A 25,696-nucleotide genomic window follows, 5' to 3' on the forward strand; every position below is an offset into this window, starting at 1 on the left:
GTTTCAAAAGAAAGAAAACTGTAATAATTCCGTGTTTGTAATTATGAATAGTGAAAGGCAAGTATTTTCATTAAGTTTGGCAATAAAGATAAAATTTGGAACCAATAAAAGCAAAAGTCGTGTATAATTATCAAGTTGGTAATAGTTTTGGAACCGATGAAGAAGTCCATAATGCATACAAAATATTACTCTTTGTTCACCCGGAAATAATATGCATGGTCGCAAGGATATTGTAATTGAGATATTGTTGCCATAGTGATGTAAATGATCTAACGATGGATTCTTACCCAGCTCCGATAGCTAGTGCAATTATTTTTGGTTTACAACTTATTCATGATAAGCATGAGTTTAATGGTAAAGAATACCTTAAGGGGGTGTTTGGTAGAAGTTAATTAAAGGGAATGAAAATGTAATAGAGAATGAATATAGTGAGAAAGAGAATGAGTATTTGAAAAGGGAATAAATTCTGTCGTTTGGTACAAGCAGAGAATGAATATATAAAAAATAAAAAAATTTAAATAATAATTAAATTTAATACTTATAACATCACTAAAACCAACAACAAAAAAAAATTTTCCATTCCCATCCATTCTCTACATTTTATAGAGAATTGAGGGAATGGAATCGATTCCCACTTCTCGATTCTCTTTCTCATTCTCTATTGTCACCAAACATGAGAAGTCTTTCTCATTCCATTTTCACAATTTTCATTCCATTGTACCAAACACCCCCTTAAGGTTCTAAGTTTGATTCCCGTTTGACCCACACGTGAACTTCTAATGACACGAGTTCGCATATCCTTCAGGTTACCCGTGTCATATAGAGATTAAAAGAAGCATGAATATTAACCCGACATCATATAACGCATACGGAATGAGTCGAGTCGATGTGTATATCACATATAACAAAACCATCACAAAAAGAAGTGCAATCTTAAACACCCAAAGCATAATAAAACTTTAAGATACAATCAAAGTTACACTAAAGAAAGCTTCTTAAAGGAAACGTGTATATATATCATAAAATATGAATAAAAAAACCCGAGTCATATTACATGTTCTTTCAATCCAAATAATAATCATAATAAAGAGAACTACAAAATTAAATGTTCAAAGAAAATACCAAAATGAATTTAATAAAAAAATAGATATTATACTATGATAAATGTTAACAGAAATACAAATATGATTTCCAAAACTGAAAAGGGTAGCAACGAATATGAAAAAGATTAACAACAATACTTGCTCGTCCTTTGATTACAAAAGATCATATTCGTAAATTGATTGTTTAAAAATTTGGAGAAACTTATTTTTAGGAGACAAGCGGATCAAGTGGAAGAGAAATATTTGGGAAAATATACTAATAATTGCATGACGTCATGTATCTATTATTTTTAATGGAAATAAGTGAATGGAAAAGTTTTAACTGTGCCACATAGATTAATTTCAGAGAAATTTTAGGAAGGACTTCTGCTTTATATAAGATAAAGATTTTCCATACCATCCTAAAAATATACTGTATTTTCTACAACAAAAAAATATACGGAGTATGTACTTAAACCCTTTCCAAAACATTGCCCCAAAATTCATCTTGTGAAGAAAACACCTCAAATGTTGCTTACAGAAAGAACGTCGATTCCCATTTGAAGTTTATTTCACTCCATTATTAATATCAATGGCAACCAACATTACAACAAAACAACAACAATCAAGAAAACGTCAGAGATTCAGTCATGCACAAAAGCTCCTTCCTAACCAACAAGTTGAAGTAAGCATTATTTCACTTATTTTCAACTTTTTTTCTTTTTTCAAAAAGTTTGCATTTTTTAATGTGGGTTTTTGTTTTTCTTTAATGGGTTGCTTTCATTTTTTGTCCTTTTTGTTGGGTTGTTTTTGTTTTTTTGGATTTTAATCTGGAATTGTACTTAGGGTTTAGATTATTATTTTTATTAAGATTTTGCTAGTGAAATGTTGGTCATATGTCGGTTCTCTGTTTGATGTATATATAATGCATATATGATATGCCAGTTTAATTTATTGGAGTTCTTGACTTTATTATATTTCAACTTGTTTGTTTCAAGGCATAAATGAATTGCTTATTTTTATTTGCTTCTTTTAACTGACCTACTGCCAGCCCCAATAACTGGTCCTACGTCTAACACGAGGTAGGTAAATTTCGTAACACTATGGTTAAAAGGACATGTCGCCGGGATTTAAACCATGACCTCAACTTGTATGTTGCATGTCCCCCACCACTAGGCTAACGTCGTGGGGATAAGTATTGCATATATTCTTTCATTTTTTTGTTTTTGGGTTTCTCAGGGGGGAGTAAAACTGAATTGGTTTAGTTTCCGTTATATAGAGTATCGTTTTACTGGTTTAATAATTATTTTGAATTTGTTTGATTCATTTATAAGCGTTGGCTTAATAATACCGGGGTTCTTGATTTATTGTATTCTTTTGTGGCTTTATGCAATGCATTAGGGTAAAATAATACTATTGTGTATCATAATACTCTACCTTTAGCTCTTTATTATTTTTCTTGTTTTGGAACAAAAAGACCAGTTTACATTGAGTAACGGATATGTATTCTAGGTAAGGAGTGTTGAAGAAGGGTTCCGTGGTTCGTGGCATCAAGCAACAGTACTCGAATGTAGAACTCAACTTCGTGTGGTGAAATATTATCATTCCTTATGTGATAATCATTCAGAGGAGCATATCGAGTTCATTCCAGTTTCATTTGCAGTTGATGGCAAAATTCCGGTTAACTGGCAACCATCTGACTACCCAAATTATCGGGGCAAGATAAGACCGATGCCCCCTCGGGTTTTCCATGATAATTTTTGTCTTCGTTATGGACAATGTGTGGATGTATATTATGGATATGCATGGTGGGAAGGTGTTGTTTTTGACCATGATGATGGTTCAAGTGAACGATTAGTTTTCTTTCCTGATATGGGTGATGACTTGAGGATTCCGGTTAAGAATATAAGGGTTACTCAGGACTGGGATGCAGCTAGCGATGAATGGAAGCTTCGAGATGATTGGATTCTTTTTGAAGTGGTTGAGGAATTTAAAGTAGAATGGCCACTTTCTGTTTCCATGAAACAAATTTGGTATGAAGTGAGGAAGACAAATTGTTTTGTTAGAGAAATGAAAGAATGGACGTGCCCCATAAAAGAAAGATGGAAAGAAATTGTAAAAGAGGTTATGGTAAATAACTTTAAGTTGACAATGCTCGGGTTTTGTCACAGATATAAGCTTTCAGAGGATTTGGATATAAAGAAATGCTTTGTCGATTCCATGATAAATCTTGAACCATCATTTTCTGAATCTCTTGTTGATGGTGACCTACATTCAAAACTTGACATGGTTTTGGCTATCAAGTCTCTATACGAGAATCTTAGTTTTCCTACCGAAGTTTCTGTTTCTAAGTTGACTAAAACCATTGACCATTGTGCTGTCACGCGTTCATCTGAAGTTATAAAACCTGATTTTTCTGATATTTCAAGAAATCTTGAATCAGCAATATCATCGCCACATATGACAGAAGAACCACAAACACAGGATCTTCATGTGATCGAATCTGAATACTGCCCACAAGCAGTGGTTGACTATCATTCCCTGATAATGGATTCAAACTTTAACTTACGAAAGACAGAAGATTCCAGGTTTAAAAACCTACAACTTAGTGCTAGAAAGCATCTTTTTGCTGTTGGTTGGTCAAATTTCTATCTTGAGGATACTTCAGGTAGGAAAGAACTTGTGTATAGTTCCCCAAATGGAAGAAAGTTCTATAATCTTCATGAAGCCTGCATTTATTATTTCAGTGAACCCTCGTGTTTTGAGATCGATAATGCTTCCGGAACAAATGTTGGTAATGTAGAAGACTTGATCAAGAAAAACATTAGTGTTTTGCATAGTGAAAAGGAAGTCGTAAAGAAAGATATATCTTTGAAGACTAATCATGTAAAAGGGTCAAGTAAAAGGGCTCGTATAGGATTTCCACCAATGTATCGAACCCCAAGAACTGTATTATCTTGGTTAATTGATAATGATATTGTTTTACCTAGAGCGAAAGTACGACTTTATTGTAATGCAGATGGAAGGATAATGAAGGCAGGTCGGGTAACACGTAATGGAATAAAATGTAATTGTTGTAATTGTATATTTACTTTCTTAAAGTTTCAAAAGCATGCTGGACGCACTAATGGGAGACCCTCCGCTAACATATATCTTGATGATGGTAGGTCTTTATTAGATTGTCAATTGCAACTAAAACTTGATCAAGAAGCAAGATTAAAGGGAAACCGAAATGAAATAGAAAACGAGAATGATTATATATGTTCTGTTTGTCAATACGGTGGGGAATTAGTGTTATGTGACAATTGTCCATCTTCATTTCATACATCTTGCATAGGATTACAGGTAATATTTTTGGTAAATTTTTAAATTGTTTCTTGTTTCGTTAACTTTATTGTGTTGCACTAATGCAGGCTTTTGATTTTGCTTGATTAGGAGGTCCCTGATGGTGAATGGTTCTGCCCTTCATGCTGCTGCAGAATTTGTAATGAAAACAGATTCAGTGGGTGTTATGAGCAAAATAGTGACAGTAATATTTTAAGCTGTAAACAGTGTGAAAAAAGATGTAGGTTTAATCTAGTTATGACTTTGTTAACTTAATTGTTACATGGCTTCTAATTAATCATTAAACTTGATGTAGACCATCTTGGGTGCTTAAAAAGAAGAGAAGATCTTTCATTGGTGGGGAGTTATCATGAAACAACTTGGTTTTGTTGTTTGAAATGTGAAGAGGTATGCACTTGACTTCTGATTTCGTTCTCCTTTGTTGTTAAGGTACCTTTGCTACCATTACCAGAACTATTGATGCTGATTTGTGTCAACAAGATTCCACACTTTAATGACATCGAGGCTATTGACCATTTTTTTACCATGCCGAAAACATCTCTTTTTAGAAATTAGAACTATGGGCTGATCAATGTTGTAATGTTCAAAAGACAAACGAGTACCTCTACCCAGTTAAATAAATAAATACAATTGTGACTGGTTGCCACTATCAAAAGGAGTTTTAGCATCAAAAGTTCATCATACGAAACCAGTTGGATGTCTTTTTGATGATCGAACTGAATTACATTATAGGAAATCTGAATCTTAAAGATAAGTTCTTGTGGATTTGCAGATACTAATGGGTCTGGAGAGGCTTTTGGGAAAGTCAATTCCTGTTGGGAGGGGTAACTTAACATGGACCCTAAGGAAATATAAGGCATTTGAATTTTCTGATAACGATGCTTCGGATATGGAAGAATTGATAGAGAACTATAGTAAACTGAACGTTGCTATAAGTGTGATGCATGAGTGCTTTGAGCCGGTTAAAGAAGCTCGAACTGGGAGAGATATAGTTGAAGATGTAGTTCTTTGTAGGAGGTGAGATACATTATTTTTAACTTCAAAATCTTTTTTGCATGGATCGCGTCATCACCTTGTGGTAACAAATTAATTATTAGTATCTATTGCAGGTCTGAGCTACCTCGCTTGAATTTTAATGGGGTTTATACAGTTCTTTTGGAGAAAGATGATGAGCTAATCTCAACAGCTGTGGTGAGGTGTGTTTAATTTCTAAGGTTATTAGGGGGTATGGTTGTGCGTTTGAAAGATCGTATGGGGATGGACGGTTTGTGGAACATAGTGTTTGGATCGATTGGCTTAAAAATCGCCTCTTTTGTACCTACAGGTTGATATCATTTCAACCGTTGCATATTTTATTAATAAAAAGCTGTTCAAAAAAAAATAAAATAAAATAAAAAAAATAATCAGATAATTGGATGTTTGACTGCTTAAGATGCTCTGATTTGTTAAGAAATTAGTAAATGACCAGAAAGGACAGTTTTCTAAAACGGATAGAGATTGTTCATGGATTGAATATCAAGTCTCTCAAAGTAAGTTATAAGATTGGGTAAATTCTGTAAATAAGAATTTTTATTTTACTCTTAACTTTTCAATTCTGTTACAGACAGTATAAAATGATTATCAAAAACTGATTATTTGATCTCAGCTGATAAGATGACCAATAGCAGAATTTGTTTATCCTCACATCAAAAACTGATTTTTGTGACTTATTAATTGCTCGAATCTAGACACACTTTGTTCTCTTATAATTTATTCATTTTCTGCTACAAGGATTTATGGAGATAAAGTAGCAGAAGTTCCACTTGTTGGAACAAGAGTTCAGTATCGCAGACGTGGAATGTGTCGTATGCTCATGCACCAGCTTGAAAAGGTATCAGCTGTTACTGCTATAACGTATGTATGCATATTTATATTTATATTTATGTATGTATTTATGGGAGCTCTTTCATGATAATGCTATTAACGACAAAAGCTGCAGAACGCCAATAATAAATGGTGTACCAAAATTGGCCTGGTCAGTTGGTAAGGGTGCTGCCCCTGGATTTGAAACATGGCGGTGATCTATCGTCTGGTGTTCAAAAAAATATATATATAACCAAGTAGGCCAGTCAAGCAAGTTATATCTGTTAGGGACAGTTAAAAACTTGTCGACTCTTCCCTATCTTTAGTTCAGATTTTATATAGTTTAATGAGTTCATTTATCTTAGCTAAATAAATACAATCTTTGTAGTTTGTCTCTCTACATTCCTCAGTTAGAGTTATATTAGGATTATGCAACACACTCTTATTTGTCTACAGGTTTAGTTTATTTCTCTTTACTGATGAATGTATTAAGTATAAAATCAAATGTTTTACTTTAATTTCAGCAACTTACGGAACTAGGAGTGAGAAGACTAGTTTTGCCGGCCGTGTCGAGTGTGTTGCACGCTTGGATTAGATCGTTTGGTTTCTCTGTGATGAGCGAATCAGAGAAATTAAATTTTTTAGGCTACACTTTTCTTGATTTCCAAGGCACTACAATGTGCCACAAATTCTTGGTAACAGGGCTTCCTTTCTCAGTACCGAGCATATCCACAGGTACTCGTTTTGTAGAGGCGGCAAGATTGGTGGGTTGGGCGGGTAACAGGTCACTCAGATTTGTGTTGAAACATGTCATTATTAGTTATCATTTTTGTCTGTTTTTTGTTATTTTAAATCAATGTGCTAGTCATAAATAGAAGAAAAATACTACTATAATAATTAACCCGTTAAATTAAACAATTTGGGAGATTTTATGCATTTAACATAGAGTTCGGGAGAGATCCGATTCATTTGACCTGTTCTTGTAGGTAAACTTTTTATACTCATTATACTAATACATTCCAAATCGACTCATTCATAAGTAAATGAGTAGAATTCCCACCCCTAATATATGTTGTAAACACTAGATACCTCCTCTCTTCGCTCTTTGAGAATCGAGAATAAGCCCTTTTACTGTTTTATATATATATATATACAGGAAATAGCCGCAGCAGCATCATAAATTTAGGTAGTACTAGTGATGTTTTGGAAGAATCACTAGCAGAAAAAATCAATGAGAGTAGGATGGTTGAACAAACTCCCTCAGAGTATGCATCCTAATTTGTTTCATTTTTGTCTGTTAGACGCCTTAAATGGAACATATTTAGTTCATGCAAACATTTATTTTACCAACTGTTCTCATTGTTTTCAGGCACAAAAAGAGCAGCATTTTACCTCATGAAATCTTGGTAACTTGCATCTATATATTCTCATCTAGATTTGGCTACCATTTGAACTTCTAATCTACATAGCATTCTTATTCTTTGTTTAGATGAATCAGCTGACTCGCATAGAACGTGAAAGTGAAACAAACCTCTTACAGTGCTCTACACAAACATCTAACCCCAGAGAAACCAAAGACAACGTTGACGCTGGCTTTTTCAAATGCTACCAACGGAGAAGATTCAAGCCTGTGAGAGTCGAGGTATCTTTCCAAAAGTAATTGTATTAACATATACAGATAGTTATCAAAATGCACGTAAAAAGCTCATCATTTGACTTGTTATCCTTTGTTGTATTTTTGTTTACAATTGTTGATCAATGAAAAGCAAAGCATGAATCAACTTCTATGTTCATCATAAGTAAATTTTTGTTCATGGGGCAAGCATTAATAACAAACGGTTCTTGGTCTAAGTCGTATTTGTTGGCGGCTGCTGGCAAGCAATTGGTATGGGCTGCTTTCGGTTTTATTAAATATTTGAACTATTTGAAGCCTTGTGATTAGAACTTAATAAATATAGAGAACAGTTTATATCTTACCTAAAAGACACTTGCATAGTTCATAATTACTTATACTAGTCAATTGTCATGACAGTCAACTATGAATAGCAAGTTAGCAACATTCAAACTAAATGCATTTATGGTTACGGATGCTTAGTTGCATCAGTGAAAACCCGAGTTCTAGAACGAGTTAGACATCAAGCCGTTTAGTCTTCCGTTTTCTTTCTTCCAGTTCACCTATGTTGCAGTTTCGTGATGAATATTTGTCGTGTGAAATATTGTTTACGCCTCCGGTAGGGGATATATGAGGTGATTAGGGTGGAGGCAAACATGAGAAATCTTAGTTTGGTGACATATTACAAGAAAAAACATCTTAACTCACAACAAACTGGCACACCTTTAATACTCACAATCCCTCATGTTAAATAATGTCCCACTAATTAGCTTTTTATCATTTCATGGTGTATAATTCTCCATTTATTGTAAATGGTGGCTCAAGATGAGGGGCCATTGTAATGTAGTTGGCATGATTTAATCATTTTCAGAAAATGTAAATGAAAATGATTTAGTCACACCAAAAACAAGATGGGACCATGAGATAGTAGATGAAAAAGATGTTTATGAAACAAGTAAAGAACATAACATTTTTTTTATTTCAAGTTTCCCCCTTTGGTAAAAGTAAGAAGTATAACTGAGGATCTCTTTTATTATTATATTATATTATATTATACTTTCTCCGTCCCATTTTAGTTGTACACTGTTGATTTTTAAAGTCTTTTTGTATCAACTTTGACCGCAAATACTTTTGTTTATATTCAATAACACTTAATATAAAATATATAAAGAAATTTGATTTTAAACGAACTTTTCAATGATACAACTTTCATCAAGTATTATATAACACAAACAAAAATATTTACGGTTAAAGTTGAAGCAAAATGATTTTGAAAGTCAACAGTGGACAACTAAAATGGGACGGAGGGATATTACTAGTCCTAATACCCGTACGGTTTATGGTAACTATATAGATTGTATGATAAGGAAATTTGAATATGTCAATACATGACTCATGAGTATGAAATAAATTGTGGTTAAAGTAAACTGATGATCGAATCTAAATTATAATAAATAGTAATGATAAATATAATATATGTTTAGTTAGAGTTTTGGATTACCTTAAATTTTACAATCAATCGGAACTTATAAGCATAGTGGATGACGACAAATAACCTTGTAAATTCGAATCTTAAACTCATTTTTTTGAAGTATTCATGTTAATAACTTATTATTATAAGTAATATAAGTAATATGAGTCTAAGAATTGAGGGAAAAAAAACAATTTTAATAATGAGAAACGTTCAATCAAATACGGTTATATTGTCTTTTGTATCTTTAATCCAAGAGTTATAGTTGAATTCTCAGTCTAATAAAAAAATTGAATCTATATACAATTAAAAAAAACTAATTTAACAATATAAATAAATTCAAAAGACACGTGTCGATCAAGGATCACGACACATGTCATTTCAAGAACATGTCAATCTTGTTTTAGTTTATTGGTAAATATTGTATTATTTTTTCACTCTTTAGTATCTGATAAAATTCAACACCAAATTGATACTTACAGATTAATGAATCTCAATTCATTAATTCTACAAACCTGATCTTAATCAGGAGAAGAAGCAAAAACAAAAACAACTTCAGTTAAATCTGTCGTGGGTCTATTATCTAGATGATAATAGTCTTACAAGAATCAAAGAATAAAAATACAGATTTTGAGATAAAAATGATGGATATTTTGTATGTGTGTGTATAATCGATGATAACCCTAAACAGAAGATCCAATCGTCTATATACTCGAGCATCTTTTCCTTAATTGCCATCTGCACCTTCTTCTTTATCATCTTTACATTTTAGATCCAAAGTAGTTTCCTGCACAACAAACTACTAAACATACAAGTTTAGTCCCTAAACTTATAAAACAGGTTAAGAATATATAATTTTAACACCCCCCTTTAGTCTTAACCTGAAAGAGATTTATAAGTTTTAATTTTGAACATAAAAAACTATGTTGTTTTGTATCCAGTGCCTTTGTTAGGATATCTGCAATTTGATTTGCAGAACCTATCTTTTGAGTACAAATAACACCTTTCAAAATTTTTTCTCTTACAAAATGCAAGTCTATTTCCAAGTGTTTGGTTCTCTCATGAAACACTGGATTGGCTGCAATCTTAATTGCAGCATCACTGTCACAAAACACATTTACAGGACTAGGAATACTACAACCTAGATCTTTCAAAATCTTTTGAATCCAAATAACCTCAGAAGTAACAGAAGCTAAGGATCTATACTCAGCTTCTGCAGATGATTTAGAAATGGTGTTTTGTTTCTTACTTTTCCAGGAGACTAAGGAACCACAAAGGAAAACACAATAACCTGATACACACTTTCTACTTACAACACATCTTGTCCAGTCTGCATCACAATATGCTTCAAGTGTAAGAGAAGGAGATTTAGAAATCAATATACCTTTTCCTGGTGTACTTTTAAGATATCTTAAAAGTTTTAAAGCAGTCTGCAAATGTGACCTAAGAGGAGAATGCATAAATTGACTCAAACAATGCACAGTATATGAGATATCAGGTCTAGTAGTAGTCAAATAAATCAATTTTCCAATTAGTTTCTGGTATTCAGTTATATTAGTAAGTAAAGGATCCTTTTCAGAAGGTGAATCAGTTAATGCAACATTTGGTTGCATTGGAGTACTAACTGGCTTACTAGCCAGAAGACCATAGTCAGAAACAAGATCCATACAATATTTTCTTTGAGTAAGAACAACCCCATTTGAAGTATCAAGAATCTCAATTCCTAAAAAATACCTCAATTTTCCTAAATCTTTAATTAAAAACTTGGTTTTCAAAAAAACTTTGAATTTCTCTATTTCTTCTAAGTTATTTCCTGTAATGATAATATCATCCACATAAACTAAAATAGCAATAAAAACACCACCAACAGATTTAGTATAAAGAGAATAATCACTAATACTTTGAACAAAATTATTTTCTAGCAATGCACTTGTTAATTTTGCATTCCACTGTCTAGGAGCTTGTTTCAATCCATACAGAGATTTGTTAAGCTTACAAACTCTTTTGTCAGAAGGAGAAAAATAGCCAGGAGGGAGAGACATATAAACATCCTCAACAAGATCTCCATATAAAAAAGCATTATTTATATCTAATTGAAAAAGAGACCAATTATTTTGAACAGCAAGAGTAATTAAACATCTAATAGTTACAATCTTAACTACTGGAGAAAAAGTCTCCTCATAATCAACACCAGCCTTTTGGTTATATCCTTTAGCTACTAATCTAGCTTTATATCTTTCTATTTCACCACTAGAATTATACTTAATTTTATATACCCATTTACAGCTTATAGGATTTCTGTTTAAAGGTAAATCAACTAAAGTCCAAGTGTTATTTCTATATAGAGCTTCCATTTCAGAATTCATAGCTTCATTCCAACATTGTTGTTTAGATGCTTCATAAAAGGATTTAGGTTCAACACTCTTACTTAATAAAGTAGCAAAACATTTATAATCAGAAGATAAACTAGAATAACTTACATAGTTTTCTATACCATATTTCACATCTTTATTTGAAACAGAATTGACTACTATATAATCATGATACTTTTTTGGAAGAGTTGAAGTTCTTTATGATCTTCTAGGGTTAAAAACATTAAATTTGTCTAAATTATTTATATCTTCATTATCTTGAGGCATATCTTCACCCTCAGAATTATTATTATCCTCATAGGTTGCATTACTTCCAATCTCGTTGTTAGAAACAACCGGATCATCATTATGGTTTGAGGAAGAATCCTCACCATTACTAGATGAGCCAGAAGTACTTCCAGAATGAGAGGAAGATATGCCATCCTTTCTTAGACTTCCTTTATCTCCTTCATCATCATAGGGATCATCAGGGTAGTTGTCAGAATTAGATTTATTAAAAAAATTCCCATGATTTAAGTTTTCTTTTAAAAAGTGTTCATTATTTTCACAAATCTTTTGTTTGAAAGGAAAAATATCCTCAAAAAACTTAACATCCCTAGAATAAACAATTTGTTTATTATCAAGACTGAACAACTTGTATCCTTTTTTAAAGTTATCATAACCAAGTAAAACACATTTTTCAGATTTACTAGCAAATTTATCATTTACATTCAAAATTTTAGCATAAGCAAGACAACCAAAAACCCTTAAATGCATTAAAGAAGGAGACTGTTTAAACACAAGTTCAAAAGGAGATTTTCCACTTAGCACAGAAGAAGGCAATCTGTTAATCAAATAAACAGCAGTCAGAACACATTCAGTCCACATATTCAAAGGAATCCCCCCTTGAAAAAGAAGGGATCTAGCAACATTAAGAAGATGTCTATGCTTTCTTTCAGCAACCCCATTTTGTTGTGGAGTATAACTTAAGGTTGTTTGATGCAAGATACCTTTTTTTTCACAAAAAGATTTAAACTGATTATTAACAAATTCTCCACCATTGTCACTTCTGAACATCTTTATTCTTATATGAAACTGGGTTTCAACCAGATTATAAAAATTAACTATAGAATCAAATACTTCAGTTTTATTTTTTAACAAATATACCCAAACAGCTCTTGAGTAATCATCCACAATAGTGAGAAAATACCTAAAACCATCTCTACTAGTAACTTTATAAGGACCCCATACATCCAAATGAATTAAATCACCTATACTAGTAGATTTATGTTCACTCAATGAAAAAGGTTTTCTAACTTGTTTAGCCTTTTGACAAATTTCACAAACTGAAAAATTTTTAGAAGTATCTAAAGGCAATTTTTGTTTCAGAACATCCAAAGCTTGATCAGCAGGATGACCAAGTCTACAATGCCAAATATATTTGGATACACAACATTTTGTTTCAGACAAACAAGTTTTAAACACATTACCTTTATTATCATTAAAATAATAAAGTCCATCATATTGTCTACCAGTCCCCAAGACCTTCCCTGCCCTCAAATCCTGGGACAAAAAATAACAATTTATTTCATCAAAAGCAACAATCAATTTACTATCCCTAGTCACTTTGTGTATAGACATAAGACTTACACAATATTCAGGTACAACCAAGACATCAAATAAAGTCAAGTTATCAGTTAAAACCATATCTCCTATTTTAGTAATATAGGTTTCAGTTCCATTTGGATGAGCCACTTTTATTTTTAAGTGTGAGATATCTACAACATTAATTAGAAACTTTTCAGAATGTGTCATATGTTGGTTAGCTCCTGAATCACAAATAAGCCTTTTTATAATTAATTTAGCATGTATTTTACTATTAGAACAGAAAAACCTTTTAAAGTTAGAATTAAAAATTTTACTTCTATTCATAATAGTACCTGCCATATTGGCTTGCACACTTTTGTTGTTATCTGAATTTCCTTTGATCAAAGACACTACAGTGGCAAACTGTTCATCTCTAAAACCAGTACCAGAAGAAGAAGAAGATAGACCAGAAGCATGTTTCTCAACAGAAATATTACTAGAAACATTTTTTCCTTTAAAATTTTGACCAAACTTCTTTTTTCCAAAATTAGCAGGATATCCAATTATTTTAAAACACTTATCAATAGTGTGTCCATTAAAACCACAGTGATCACAAGTAACAAAACTGCCAGTATTAGCACTTTTTTTTATCATACTGATTATAATTAGTAGTAGACTTTGAAGTTTGAGATTGAAACCTTTGAAAATTAGACTTAGCAGGCACATTAGAAGCAAATGCAGAAGTTGTAGACTTATGAAACACACCAGAGTTATTACCAGAAGCAATTAATCTATGTGATTCTTCACTAGAAATAATAACATATGCACTTCTTACATCAGGTAAAGGTTCTTTAGTTAAAATATTACTTCTAGTTTGCATATAAGATTCATCAAGTCCCATTAAAAACTGCATTAACTTAATTAATTGATTATGTTTCTTAAAATCTTCTGCAGCATGACAAGTACATCTTGGCAGTTTTATAAGAGCATCAAATTGTTTCCACAGAGCATTCAATTTATGATAGTATTCTGCTAGAGTAGCACCATTTTGAGACAAAGAATTAATCCTACGATGCAGATTAAAAGTAACAGAACCATCAACTTTATCATAAGTTTCTTGTAATTCTTTCCAAACATGTGAAGCTCTTTTAGAGAAAATTTGACCAAGAAACAATTCTTCAGATATAGAATTGAGAATCCATCCTAACACAACAGCATTTACCCTATCCCATTGTCTGCCTAAGACTTCATCAGTATTTGACCTTCTACATGTACCATCAATAAATCCAGTTTTATTTTTTCCTTCTAGAGCAAGTAACATAGCACAAGACCACACAGAATAATTCTCAGTACCTTTTAGTTTGATAGAGACAACAGTCAAAGAAGCAGAGTCATTAGGATGCAAATGCAAAGGATGACTCACATCAAGTTTACTAATCCTAGTCACATTGTCATTTAGAGAAGTATCATCAGAATCATAACCAGAACCATAACCTCTAATATTATCATCATCCATCTTAACAGAGTAATCAATTTAACCAAGAACACAAATAGCAGTTTTAATCTCAATTAATAACCACACCAATCAATAAGAAAACAGTTAATCTCAATTAACAGCAATTAAAAAACAAATTATCCTCAATTAATCACAAATTTAAAAACAGATCAAATATATATATATATAGTCTTGAAAAATTATTTTGAAAATAAATCTTATCTCCCAAAAGTGCCAGGGACAGGATTCCTTGCCTCTCACAGAGGTAGGTCAAGTTTAACACAATTGTTTTGAATGAGAATAAGATGAAAAACAGTAATTATTATATTATTTTTTTTTTAAAAAAACTACAGAAATTAAAGAGAGATAAAGAGAGAGGATGCAAACAGTGCTTTATAGGATGAAACAGAAGATGGAACCCTACTAGTTATTGATTCACTTAGTCAATAATCGTAGTAAGATCAGAAAGAAATCTGCCGCGGAGAATAACCAGGAGATTAGGTTTATTTATTGATTCTCTTAGTCAACAAAATAAACCTAAGAAGTCTTCAATGAACAACACATGAACCGTAACCCTAATTTTTTCTCAAAAAAATTAGGTTAATCAAACACTCAAAAAACCTAGATAATCAATCGGTGATCTTAATAATCATACGCCGTTTGAAGATCCAGATCAAAATCAAAAACCCCCAAATTCGATCGAACAAACCCTAAATTTATTATTAGCGAATTTTAATTCGATTTAACTAAATAACGATTTCCAGAACCTGGCTCTGATACCATGATAAAATTCAACACCAAATTGATACTTACAGATTAATGAATCTCAATTCATTAATTCTACAAACCTGATCTTAATCAGGAGAAGAAGCAAAAACAAAAACCACTTTAGTTAAATCTGTCGTGGGTCTATTATCTAGATGATAATAGTCTTACAAGAATCAAAGAATAAAAATACAGATTTTGAGATAAAAATGATGGATATTTTGTATGTGTGTGTATAATCGATGATAACCCTAAACAGAAGATCCAATCGTCTATATACTCGAGCATCTTTTCCTTAATTGCCATCTGCACCTTCTTCTTTATCATCTTTACATTTTAGATCCAAAGTAGTTTCCTGCACAACAAACTACTAAACATACAAGTTTAGTCCCTAAACTTATAAAACAGGTTAAGAATATATAATTTTAACAGTATCTATATATATTGTTCTTTTTGGAAGAAAGTAAAAAGTATGGTACCTTTCGTCCACAAGGAAAATAATCTTTAGCGTGTTTAAAACATCCTTTGTACGCTGTTAAAGATCAAGGCATCCATTGTACATTACTATTTTGTTGTTAACATCATTGGTATAGTAGACACTAGACAGTAGTAGTGAACTAGTTGCTCCCACGATCTAAAAACTAGTAAAGTTATCCTGCCTTTTTTTTTTTTGTATAGTTACTAAACTAGTGTTTTATATCTGTATATACATAAGCTTACATATTTGTAATGTGTTTGTTGGAGATGTTTATAGAAAATTATAGTGATATTTCAGGAAACAATATCATCATGGTTATTGATGTCATTAAAATTTAATATTAAGACCTGTAAAGTCTGACGGCCAACATACGTATTTGTTTGAGAAATTGATACAGTGATCAATAAATCAATAGTTTTACGCCATTATCATATTCACTTATTATTCAGGACCATTAAAGTTGGTTATCAAGTAAGTCTTTGTTTGTCATGAATTACTGGTTGTTATTGTACCATATATATTTAAGATTTAAATTATATAGTTGGTCAAAAAATATTATTATTATTTATTAGTAGTAGTATAATGAGGCGAAAATATGATAAATTGTATTTATATAGATATTTTAACCCACTAAGTTACTGTGAAATAGATAAAAGATTGAACTTGGAATTCTCAAACTTGGAGGCGCCAGCCTAACAAAATTGAAGAATGTGGTAGGGACGACTTATGTCCTAACCTAAAGCAACTTGTGTTGTAGTAGGGTCATATGCCCCGGCCTTAACCATGTTGTCTTCGCTTCAAAAAAATTATTGGGACCTATCTATCTTTCTCAATTGTTTCTCCTTGTCCGGCTAACTCTTACTATATACTTCCTTTTTATTGATGGTTCATTGGTTCTCCTTTACAATCATCGCATCCTACAATAGCTTGGTGGTTAACATCTTATTGTAGGTGCAATATGGCTTAATTGTAGATTAAAAACTTTGATAATCTATCATCTTATATTTGTATCTATACTCTTATATATATTTAAAAAAATTATGATATCCTAATCAAGTATGAATGAGTTTAGAGATAAGCTATGTTAAGATATTGTCAATTACTCGGTATTTACTAAGTATGGTTCCTAACAAAAAGAAGGTCGAAAACCACCCCACATGAACTTTGGTGCAAAGTAAAAAAACGACATTGTCAATGAGTTCTTGGTCTAGTGGTCTAAAGGTGGTGTGGGGAGACTTAGCCTCTCTTGAGGTCCCGGGTTCAAATCCAGACATTGACATCTAATCGTAACATGGGGACATTAACTACTAACTTTTGCGTTAAAAGAAAATGACCTTAACTTATTGACGAGCCTTAATGCCCTCAATTGTTATATGTAATTAGGATCTATGCATGAACTAACGAATTTCAGATTAAGCTCACTACAAGTTAGTTAATTGGATATCGAATACACATTTCATATACACTAAGTTGTTTTAATTTGTGCATGATGAGCACATCAAGTTAATTAGTGAGGTTCCATGTAAAACAATTGATACAACATTACCACATTCATTTAATATAACCACATCAATCTTACAAAAGAATTCCCCAAATGGAGTGAGCATCACCTTTTGGAGTTTAAAGGTAGCACCTAAGACCACATAGAATAGCCAGTTCCAATCATGCCCCTGAAACGCCCCTCCATCGGCTCCGAGGGGCATTCTGCTCCATTAAAAAGCATGTCTTGTTCGAATTCTAACATTCAAGTCCTTTTGTTTGCATCTCCATTTGAACGTTCCACTCCAAGGGAACGGGGGAAATGTCCCTCATGATTAGTAAATGCCACATGACATGTTTTGAGTAGAGGAGGGGCATTATTCCCCCATCTTTCACTTCTCATAGTCTAACTCCAAAGCAATGATAAATGTAAAAAGATAGGGTTTTTCTAATATGTGTCTTAAGGACACACATAAAGTTCATTTATTGCACCTTGTAAATTGAAAAAGTTAATAAGATTCTTTTTGAAAAATGCGTCTCTCAAATGACGAAAAGAATCTTGTTACCTTTTTCAATTACTGAGAACAATATTTTTACCTTCTTATTTAATTTAATCTGTTTCATACTTTCATCTGTGTTATTATATAGTGTTTCAATACTAATCTAACATGTCTTAGGGCGCGTTTGGTTCACAGAATGTTTTTGGAAGGAATGGAATCTTTCAAAGGAATTGGAATCTGAAGGAATGGAATTTGACGGAATGTTTTTGATTTTTTGAGAATTAAAGTGACGGAAGGAAGGAAATTCTTTCCCTCATCCCCAAGTAATGGAGATTCCATCAAATGATGGAATGTTTACATTCCTACGGAATGAGATTTCTCCTTCTTTGAACAACCAAACACACTAAGGAATGGAATTTAATTCCAATTTCATCAAATTCTGTGAAACAAACGCGCTCTTAGTGTCTAAAATCTCAGCATTTGCTTTTCATTACCTCACATTAAAGAATTTCTGTCAAAATGAGGAAGTAGGTGCCTCCATATGACTTTTGGGTAGCCAAATATAAACTACCATACGCACTTGCATTTCTAAGAAAACAACCTCCAATTCGAGAAAGCCAATAACTTTGATGCTGACAGAGGTCAATAACGCAATTCATACTATATATTAATTGGTTATAATAATCACTATAACGATTTATTACACCACCACTCTCAACTACGAGTATAATCACTATAACGATTTATTCCACCGTCACTTACGTTTGGTTCCCAGAATGTTTTTGTATTAATGCTAACAAAAACTTCAACTATCAAGTTACAACCTCCTACTACTAACGAGCATGGTACCCGCACGTTGCGACGGATATTATGGACGACGGTGGCTGATGATGGACGACGGCGGTGGTTATTCACGAAACTAAAGGAGTTGTGCATTGTTTTGGTATATAAAAAGAAAGAATATTTTATGTGTTGTTTTGGAGAGAGAAAAAGAGAATGAGGATATTTGAATATTTTATGTGTTGTTTTGGAGAGAGAAAAAGAGAATGAGGATATTTAGTGTTGTCATTAAGGAAAATGGAAAAAGGGTAAAATTGCATGTCCCAAAGATGTAAAATTTTCAACACCCCATATAATATTTAATAAAGAGTATAGATTAACTAGTTTTACCAAAAATACTCTAAAAATGAGGCATAAGTAGATATAATAACTTTTAATAAATGAAAATAAACGTTGAGAAATTTTTTTATCTATACCCTCTTATAATACAAACTAGAAATCTATTTTAAAAAATTTAAGCAATTTTTTTAATATCCTTATATTGCCTCTAATTCACACATTACCTCTAATTCTATATCTCTAAACACAATCAGACAAACATTCTACCAAGATCTAACACACAATCGTTTCTTTCTTTCCTTCCTATTTACACACACACATATCAATTTCTCCTTGTTTTTTATTATCATCACCGTTTAACCGCCGCAACGCGCGAGCTCCAACTCTCGTTACTATTAGGATACTATAACATAGACGTTAAACTTAAACCTATACCACATCTTGCTTTGAAAGTAAAACTTTTTTAAGTTAAAACTTCAAATTTATAATATTTTTATTTAGAACTATACGATAAACTGGAAATCTAAGCAAGTAAGCAATCGACATGGCACACATGAAAAATCATAGTAAGAAACTTACCTTTTTTAGATAAATGAAACTACCCACTTCATGTTTGACTTTAGTCATATGTTATATCCAACTAACCTTATGTTAATTAGTTGTGACTATTGAACTTCAAACGTTGATACAACCACTATATATTGACATGAGAAACGTGAACACAAAATTATCCTAAACTTCACATGCACATATATACGATACAACAAAAAGTAGCCATACACCAATATTCATTCCCCTTTTATAATAACTTGTTCCCCCCTCATTCTTCCCACCAAAAAGCAAATCCAAAACCACACCCATCTTGTTCTCCAATGGCTTTTTCCTCTATCTTTAACTCCTTTGTATGCATTTTTGTACTAGCTATATATTTCAATAATGTTATATTGTTAGCTTCATCAGCTAGATTAGCTCATCCTATCAACACGAAAGCCGGTTATCCACGCCACAAGCTACCAATTCGGCAATCTAATGTGTCCGAATGTGCCTTGTTCATGGGTTCATGGGTCCATGATGAAACCTACCCAATCTATAAAGCTTCTTCTTGCCCGGTTATTGACCCTGAGTTCAATTGCCAAATGTATGGCCGACCCGACTCTGATTACCTTAGATATCGATGGAAACCCGCCAATTGTGAACTACCTAGGTTAGTATCAAATACTTTTCTTTCTAGAGTGACATATTAATTAGCCCGCTAATTTCAAAAGAAACTTTACAATAATGTCATATCAGCTGTCAAAATTGTCAGCTAACATACTTATTATAATATATTAGTTCATTGAGCTAATATATATATTAGTATATATTATTAATAAGGTTATAATATTAATATTTAATTTGTGGCCACGTTGAACAGGTTCAACGGGCTCGAGTTTCTAACAAAGATGAGAGGGAAGAAAGTGATGTTTGTTGGAGACTCACTAGGACGAAACCAATGGGAGTCATTGATTTGTATGACATGGTCAGCAGTTCAACAGGGTGCAACCAAGTTTATTAGAGGCGACCCTCTCTCCACATTTAAATTCTTGGTAAAATTTTTATATATATGCATCTAGCTTTATTAACTTAATACTTTGTAAGTACTAGTTTTAAGAGTACTCTTTACTATAATTAGGATTATGGTGTAGACGTGTCATTTTACCGAGCACCATATTTGGTTGATATCGACGCTGTTGGTGGCCGGAGAGTGCTTAAGTTAGAAGATATATCTAAGAACTCAAGGATGTGGATGACCGCCGATGTGTTGTTGTTTAACACCGGTCACTGGTGGACTCATAAAGGCCCACTCCAAGGGTTAGTAAACTTGTTTAATATACTTAATTTTAAATTTTAATTTGTCACGAGTTATGAAAATGTTGGTATATGAAATTAGGTAATGCTTTATAGAGATTAATTATGATAAATTGCTCTATATATGTCACAATGTTGATCTTTTTTGTGTTTTTACTGAAGGAAGATTGTTACTTAGGTAACACTAAAGTAAGATGGTACATTGGTAAGTAAGAAAATTATAGCTAAACAAACAAAAAAGTGCATGAGATAATTGTGTTGAATTTGGTAAGAGGGTAAGTAAACGGTTAGTTAAGGAGTAATGAAGATCACTTTGACTATACTAAGTTGTTGTATTGTTGATATTGACTAATAATCACCTCTAATAATGCATGTTTTAGAAGATAGTAGTTGGGATGTGTAGATGAAATTTAACAATCAATTTTTTTAAGGATAATAATATACATATAAATATAATTTTCTTCATAAATATGTGTTATTATAAGTTATATGAAAAGTTTGTTTTGTCGGTAACAAATTATAATGTACTTCCTCAAACTAAAAAACACAATGTAAAAAGTGTCACTATAACTTCATTTTATTTTTAAATAAACAACTTTACTCTAGTTATTATTTTCTTTTATATAGTTTTGTTACTATGATTTTATTTTAATTGGAAGTAATATAAAAGGTTTATGTGTTTATGCTAAAAGTTTAAAGTAAAAACTTTAAAACTGGATTTCATATACTCTTTTTTTCCTATGATCAATATAACTAATAATGAATCCAAAAATAAATATAAATGTGGATAAGACAAGTAGGAAGCAAGAGGCTTGTGTGTATTAACTTGATGGTGGTGCAGGTGGGACTTGATTGAGTCAGGTGGATCATTACATGAGGACATGGATCGGTTGGTTGCACTGGACACGGGCCTCAAAACATGGGCCCAATGGGTTGATTCTCATGTTGGTTCCACTACCACAAGAATCTTCTTTCAATCCATTTCCCCTACTCACTACAAGTAAGTCTTTAACTTCATAACAGATTTATGAAAAGACTTTGATCTATTAGTATATCAAGTTATTATATGAATGTATGAGATGTTTTGTTTTTAAAAGATATGTACTATATTTAGTGTAGAAGAAAATGGTTTTGAAATATGTTTGAAGTCATACTAGTATTGAATTAGACAAAAATTTTGGTCTGGTAGAAACACACAAAATAGTGGAAAGTAAATGAAATTAAAAGCGTTAAAGGCTATGGTCAGTTGGTGAATCCATAGGATGGTCCATATAGCATAATGGTTTAGCCAATAAGTAGCTGTCTAAATGGACCCATTATTATTGACCTCAATTTCTAGCCACAACTCTTTGAGCTACTCTCTATGGGGTTCAAAATAAATATATTTTAATGCAATAATATTTTATAGTGTTTATTACATATCTTACTTTGTATATGAAGTTATGAACCATAACATTGTCTGTTTTATAAAAAAAACTAACTTAACTTCTTATAAAGTGGTCAAATGTGCAATGCTAACAAGTTTAACTTTGCCTTTAAAGAAAAGGGGTTAAAGTTTGATCATTCTGAAGTGGTGTGTTAATACGGGTTGTATTTAAGTATTTAACCTTTGAAAAACATCAATTATCTTTTCGTACAACTAGCAATTACTAATTGTACTTAATTAGTAATCATTAACATAGTATTATATGTGTTAGACAAATGCTACTTTTGAAAGAAAAAAAAAAGTTATTGAATTTTTTTCATAAAAAACATTACATAATTAAACACCCGAATGTTATAGGAGGTAAAGTGTACTGTAGATACGTCACATTCAGATTTAGTGGTTGATATGACTTTGTTTGTTGTCTCTTGTATTAAATCACTCAACAGTTTTAACCAACTTTTTTCCCAAACTAACATCAACTGTCGGTGGCAACATTTATAGCCCTTCGGAGTGGAGTGCCGGAGCTACCAGCATTGGCAAGAGTTGCTATGGCGAGACTAGCCCGATGAGCGGGTCATCCTACCCTGGTATCTACCCGGACCAAATGAAGGTCATTGACTCAGTGATCAGGGAAATGCAAAATCCGGTATACATTTTGGATATTACCACTCTATCCGCAATGAGAAAAGATGCACATCCGTCTATTTACACGGGTGACTTGAGCCCGGGTCAACGGGCTAATCCAGACCATTCGGCTGATTGTAGTCATTGGTGCCTTCCTGGCTTGCCTGATACATGGAACCAGTTATTTTATACTGCATTGTTGTTTTAGAGTTATGTAGATTTGATGTGTGTATGTATAGGTAATTTAACCAATTGTATTATAGTTTTTGGAACTACTTTTAAAATCATTATGGTTATTGTTGTTAGGATATAAAAAGTTAGTATGCACTTTCAATCAACTGTAATTTGTGTGCAACTGTTCCAAAAAAAAATGTGTAGTTATATAAACATAAGTTTGATGATAGGTATCCAAAGTGATTTGTTAAAGAAAAAGTTCAAATTTTTAGTTTCGTGATGGATAAACATTTAATAACTGGGTATTTGTGTAAAATGTTAGAACGCGAACGATAAAAACATGTTGGTATGGGTGAGAGATATCCGCATTAAGGTTGTTATTACTCGACTAGTCGATGTATCTTGGAAATTGATGTGAAAAGTTTAACCCTTCAACACACTAACTTGATACTTTTTGTGTCACCATTTGATTTAACGACCCAAAAATACTTTTAACTTTATATAACTGTTTCAATAGGTGGACCTACTAACCCATTTGTCATGCCAACCCTAACAACTCACGACCCATTTGACTTGAAATCAACTCACTAACCCACATAATAGTACTAATTACATAAAATTCTTTCTTAGGCTAGTACAACATCTTTTCCATTTGGTAATACGGTGGTTGTTATAGAGATGAACCTACAACATATTATTCTATACCAAGTTTAAATCAAATAAGAGTTCGGTATTATAAGTAGCGAACTGATCAGTTCCGAAAACATATCCTCACTGATCCCCGTTTTTTTTGCATCCGTACTACTACTAGTTACTTGTATGAAACTTACATATAAAAGTTATTGACATCTTAATCTTAACTCTTAAGTGATCGATTAACATGCAAATATTTGCATCTGCTTATGGATCTGTGAAATGGACTAAGAAATTCATACGTGGGACACAAGCCCATGGTCATATTGAAGATAGATTACATTTTAATTCCTTCATTTCATCTATACTACATTACTAAAACTGTACATGTATAGTGTAAAATATTGGTTTTAATTTTTTTTTATATGTCAGTCTAAATTGAATATAAAACAAAAAATCATAAAGCTATATCTATGATTATAGATAAATTATCTCTGGAGATTTAAAATATATAGATTTTACATATATATTTAGATGTTATTGAGTTTTTGCATATAGATACTTTTTTATATAAAATGCCCATCACTTTTCTTTGTATATTCTTAAAAATAAATATTTTTACTAACTTGTTACAATTGTAAATTGTTTGATTAAACCAAGTTCTAAAAATGGACCATACACACAGGATCATCTTTACTTTTGAGACAAGATATGGGCCTTAAGCCCAACACAAATCCAAGCCCTAAAATACACATCCACTTTGTCTATAAATTATCCCTCTTCCATATATCCTGATTATCCACAAGTAGGGTTTTCAAATTCCCACCAGCCGACATCCATCATAGTTATTCAATTCGCAACATCGGTGTTCTTTCTTCATATTGTTTTTTTTTTTTTTTGCTATATCAAAATAATATAAACTGGGCTTCGCTAATCTGGTCAGCAAGAATAAATACTTATATATACATACATGTATGTATATATATGTAAATCCGTTTCTGTCTGACTCGTTCCCTTGAAGCGATATCAAGCGTGCTGTTACATAATACCCTTCTTTCGATTAATTTCTTTTTCATTGGAGGACACTTGGGCAGCTATATTTATACATTATATTCATTTTTTTTTATATATATTTATGAAAAAATAAAATAATATATGGAATTTGACAGTGATGAGCCAATACAGACCTGTAATGATTTGCGAACATGATCGCAACTTATTATGAACATCTAAGGGACTGAGTCAAATTAATTAGTTCTGTTTATATAATATAGATGTTATTTTGAAATAATAGTTTATGAGTGTTGTGGCTTTATTGAGATTTTAATGAAGATTTGCTAATGCTAATTAATAAATTAGTTAGTAATTGGTATGTTTTGATGGAATGGAGCCTAGAAAAAATGTTCCCCTCGCTATCCAGTGTTACTTTCAATGTTTACATTTGGACGTTGGGAAACTACATTTTGATACTAAGTTTTTTTTTTTTAATGATCAATCCTCCTCAATTATTAGTTTAAAAATTCTCCTAATTAATAATGAGATTGAAAAAAAGAATTAGTGGATTTCATGTGTTAAGGAGGATTTAACATTTTCCTTTTCCGTTTTATGTTTTCTTGTTAGTTATTAAAATTTTGTTGCAAATGTCTATGTGCATTTTCTGAGGAATTTGTAAAAAATCATATAGGTTTTCTTTTAAGTGGTGCATTAAGGTGTTTTCTTGATGGATTTTAGGAATGTTTGTATTTAGGAATCTCAACCCTTAAGTTGAAGTTGAAATCAAGATTCAATGACACTAATCTTTCAACATATCTCAATTTTAGTTGTCCTAATTCATATGTTTTGCCTTGTTTACGATAGGTAAAAGA

At 32.0% G+C, this 25,696-nt stretch overlaps 3 protein-coding genes and 2 non-coding genes across 5 annotated transcripts; all 5 read left to right on the forward strand.

The window, feature by feature from the left end:
• The first annotated feature begins 1,611 nt into the window (after nt 1-1,611).
• LOC122581573 lies at nt 1,612-4,138 on the forward strand. The gene is made up of 3 exons (XM_043753807.1): nt 1,612-1,767; nt 2,595-4,012; nt 4,102-4,138. Exons 1-3 carry the CDS (start codon nt 1,675-1,677, stop codon nt 4,136-4,138), a joined length of 1,548 nt encoding a protein of 515 aa, XP_043609742.1. The 5' UTR covers nt 1,612-1,674.
• Nucleotides 4,104-8,050, forward strand: LOC122582880 (increased DNA methylation 1-like). Its single transcript, XM_043755312.1, has 11 exons — nt 4,104-4,149; nt 4,250-4,427; nt 4,518-4,647; nt 4,723-4,814; nt 5,200-5,444; nt 5,537-5,623; nt 6,198-6,297; nt 6,794-7,004; nt 7,426-7,534; nt 7,639-7,675; nt 7,759-8,050. Coding segments are annotated over exons 1-11 (1,362 nt in total). The 5' UTR covers nt 4,104-4,147; the 3' UTR covers nt 7,930-8,050.
• An 11,817-nt stretch (nt 8,051-19,867) lies between these two features.
• Nucleotides 19,868-23,362, forward strand: LOC122581883 (protein PMR5-like). The gene is made up of 5 exons (XM_043754198.1): nt 19,868-20,330; nt 20,541-20,712; nt 20,799-20,977; nt 21,816-21,974; nt 22,902-23,362. Exons 1-5 carry the CDS (start codon nt 19,870-19,872, stop codon nt 23,230-23,232), a joined length of 1,302 nt encoding a protein of 433 aa, XP_043610133.1. The 5' UTR covers nt 19,868-19,869; the 3' UTR covers nt 23,233-23,362.
• A 1,630-nt stretch (nt 23,363-24,992) lies between these two features.
• Nucleotides 24,993-25,078, forward strand: LOC122584059. Its single transcript, XR_006321411.1, has one exon. It is a non-coding gene; the product is annotated as a small nucleolar RNA SNORD25 (small nucleolar RNA).
• A 59-nt stretch (nt 25,079-25,137) lies between these two features.
• LOC122584093 lies at nt 25,138-25,295 on the forward strand. Its single transcript, XR_006321443.1, has one exon. It is a non-coding gene; the product is annotated as a small nucleolar RNA snoR136 (small nucleolar RNA).
• Nucleotides 25,296-25,696: the final 401 nt, after the last annotated feature.

This window comes from Erigeron canadensis, chromosome 9 (assembly GCF_010389155.1).
Source record: "Erigeron canadensis isolate Cc75 chromosome 9, C_canadensis_v1, whole genome shotgun sequence".
Taxonomy (NCBI): Eukaryota; Viridiplantae; Streptophyta; class Magnoliopsida; order Asterales; family Asteraceae; genus Erigeron; species Erigeron canadensis.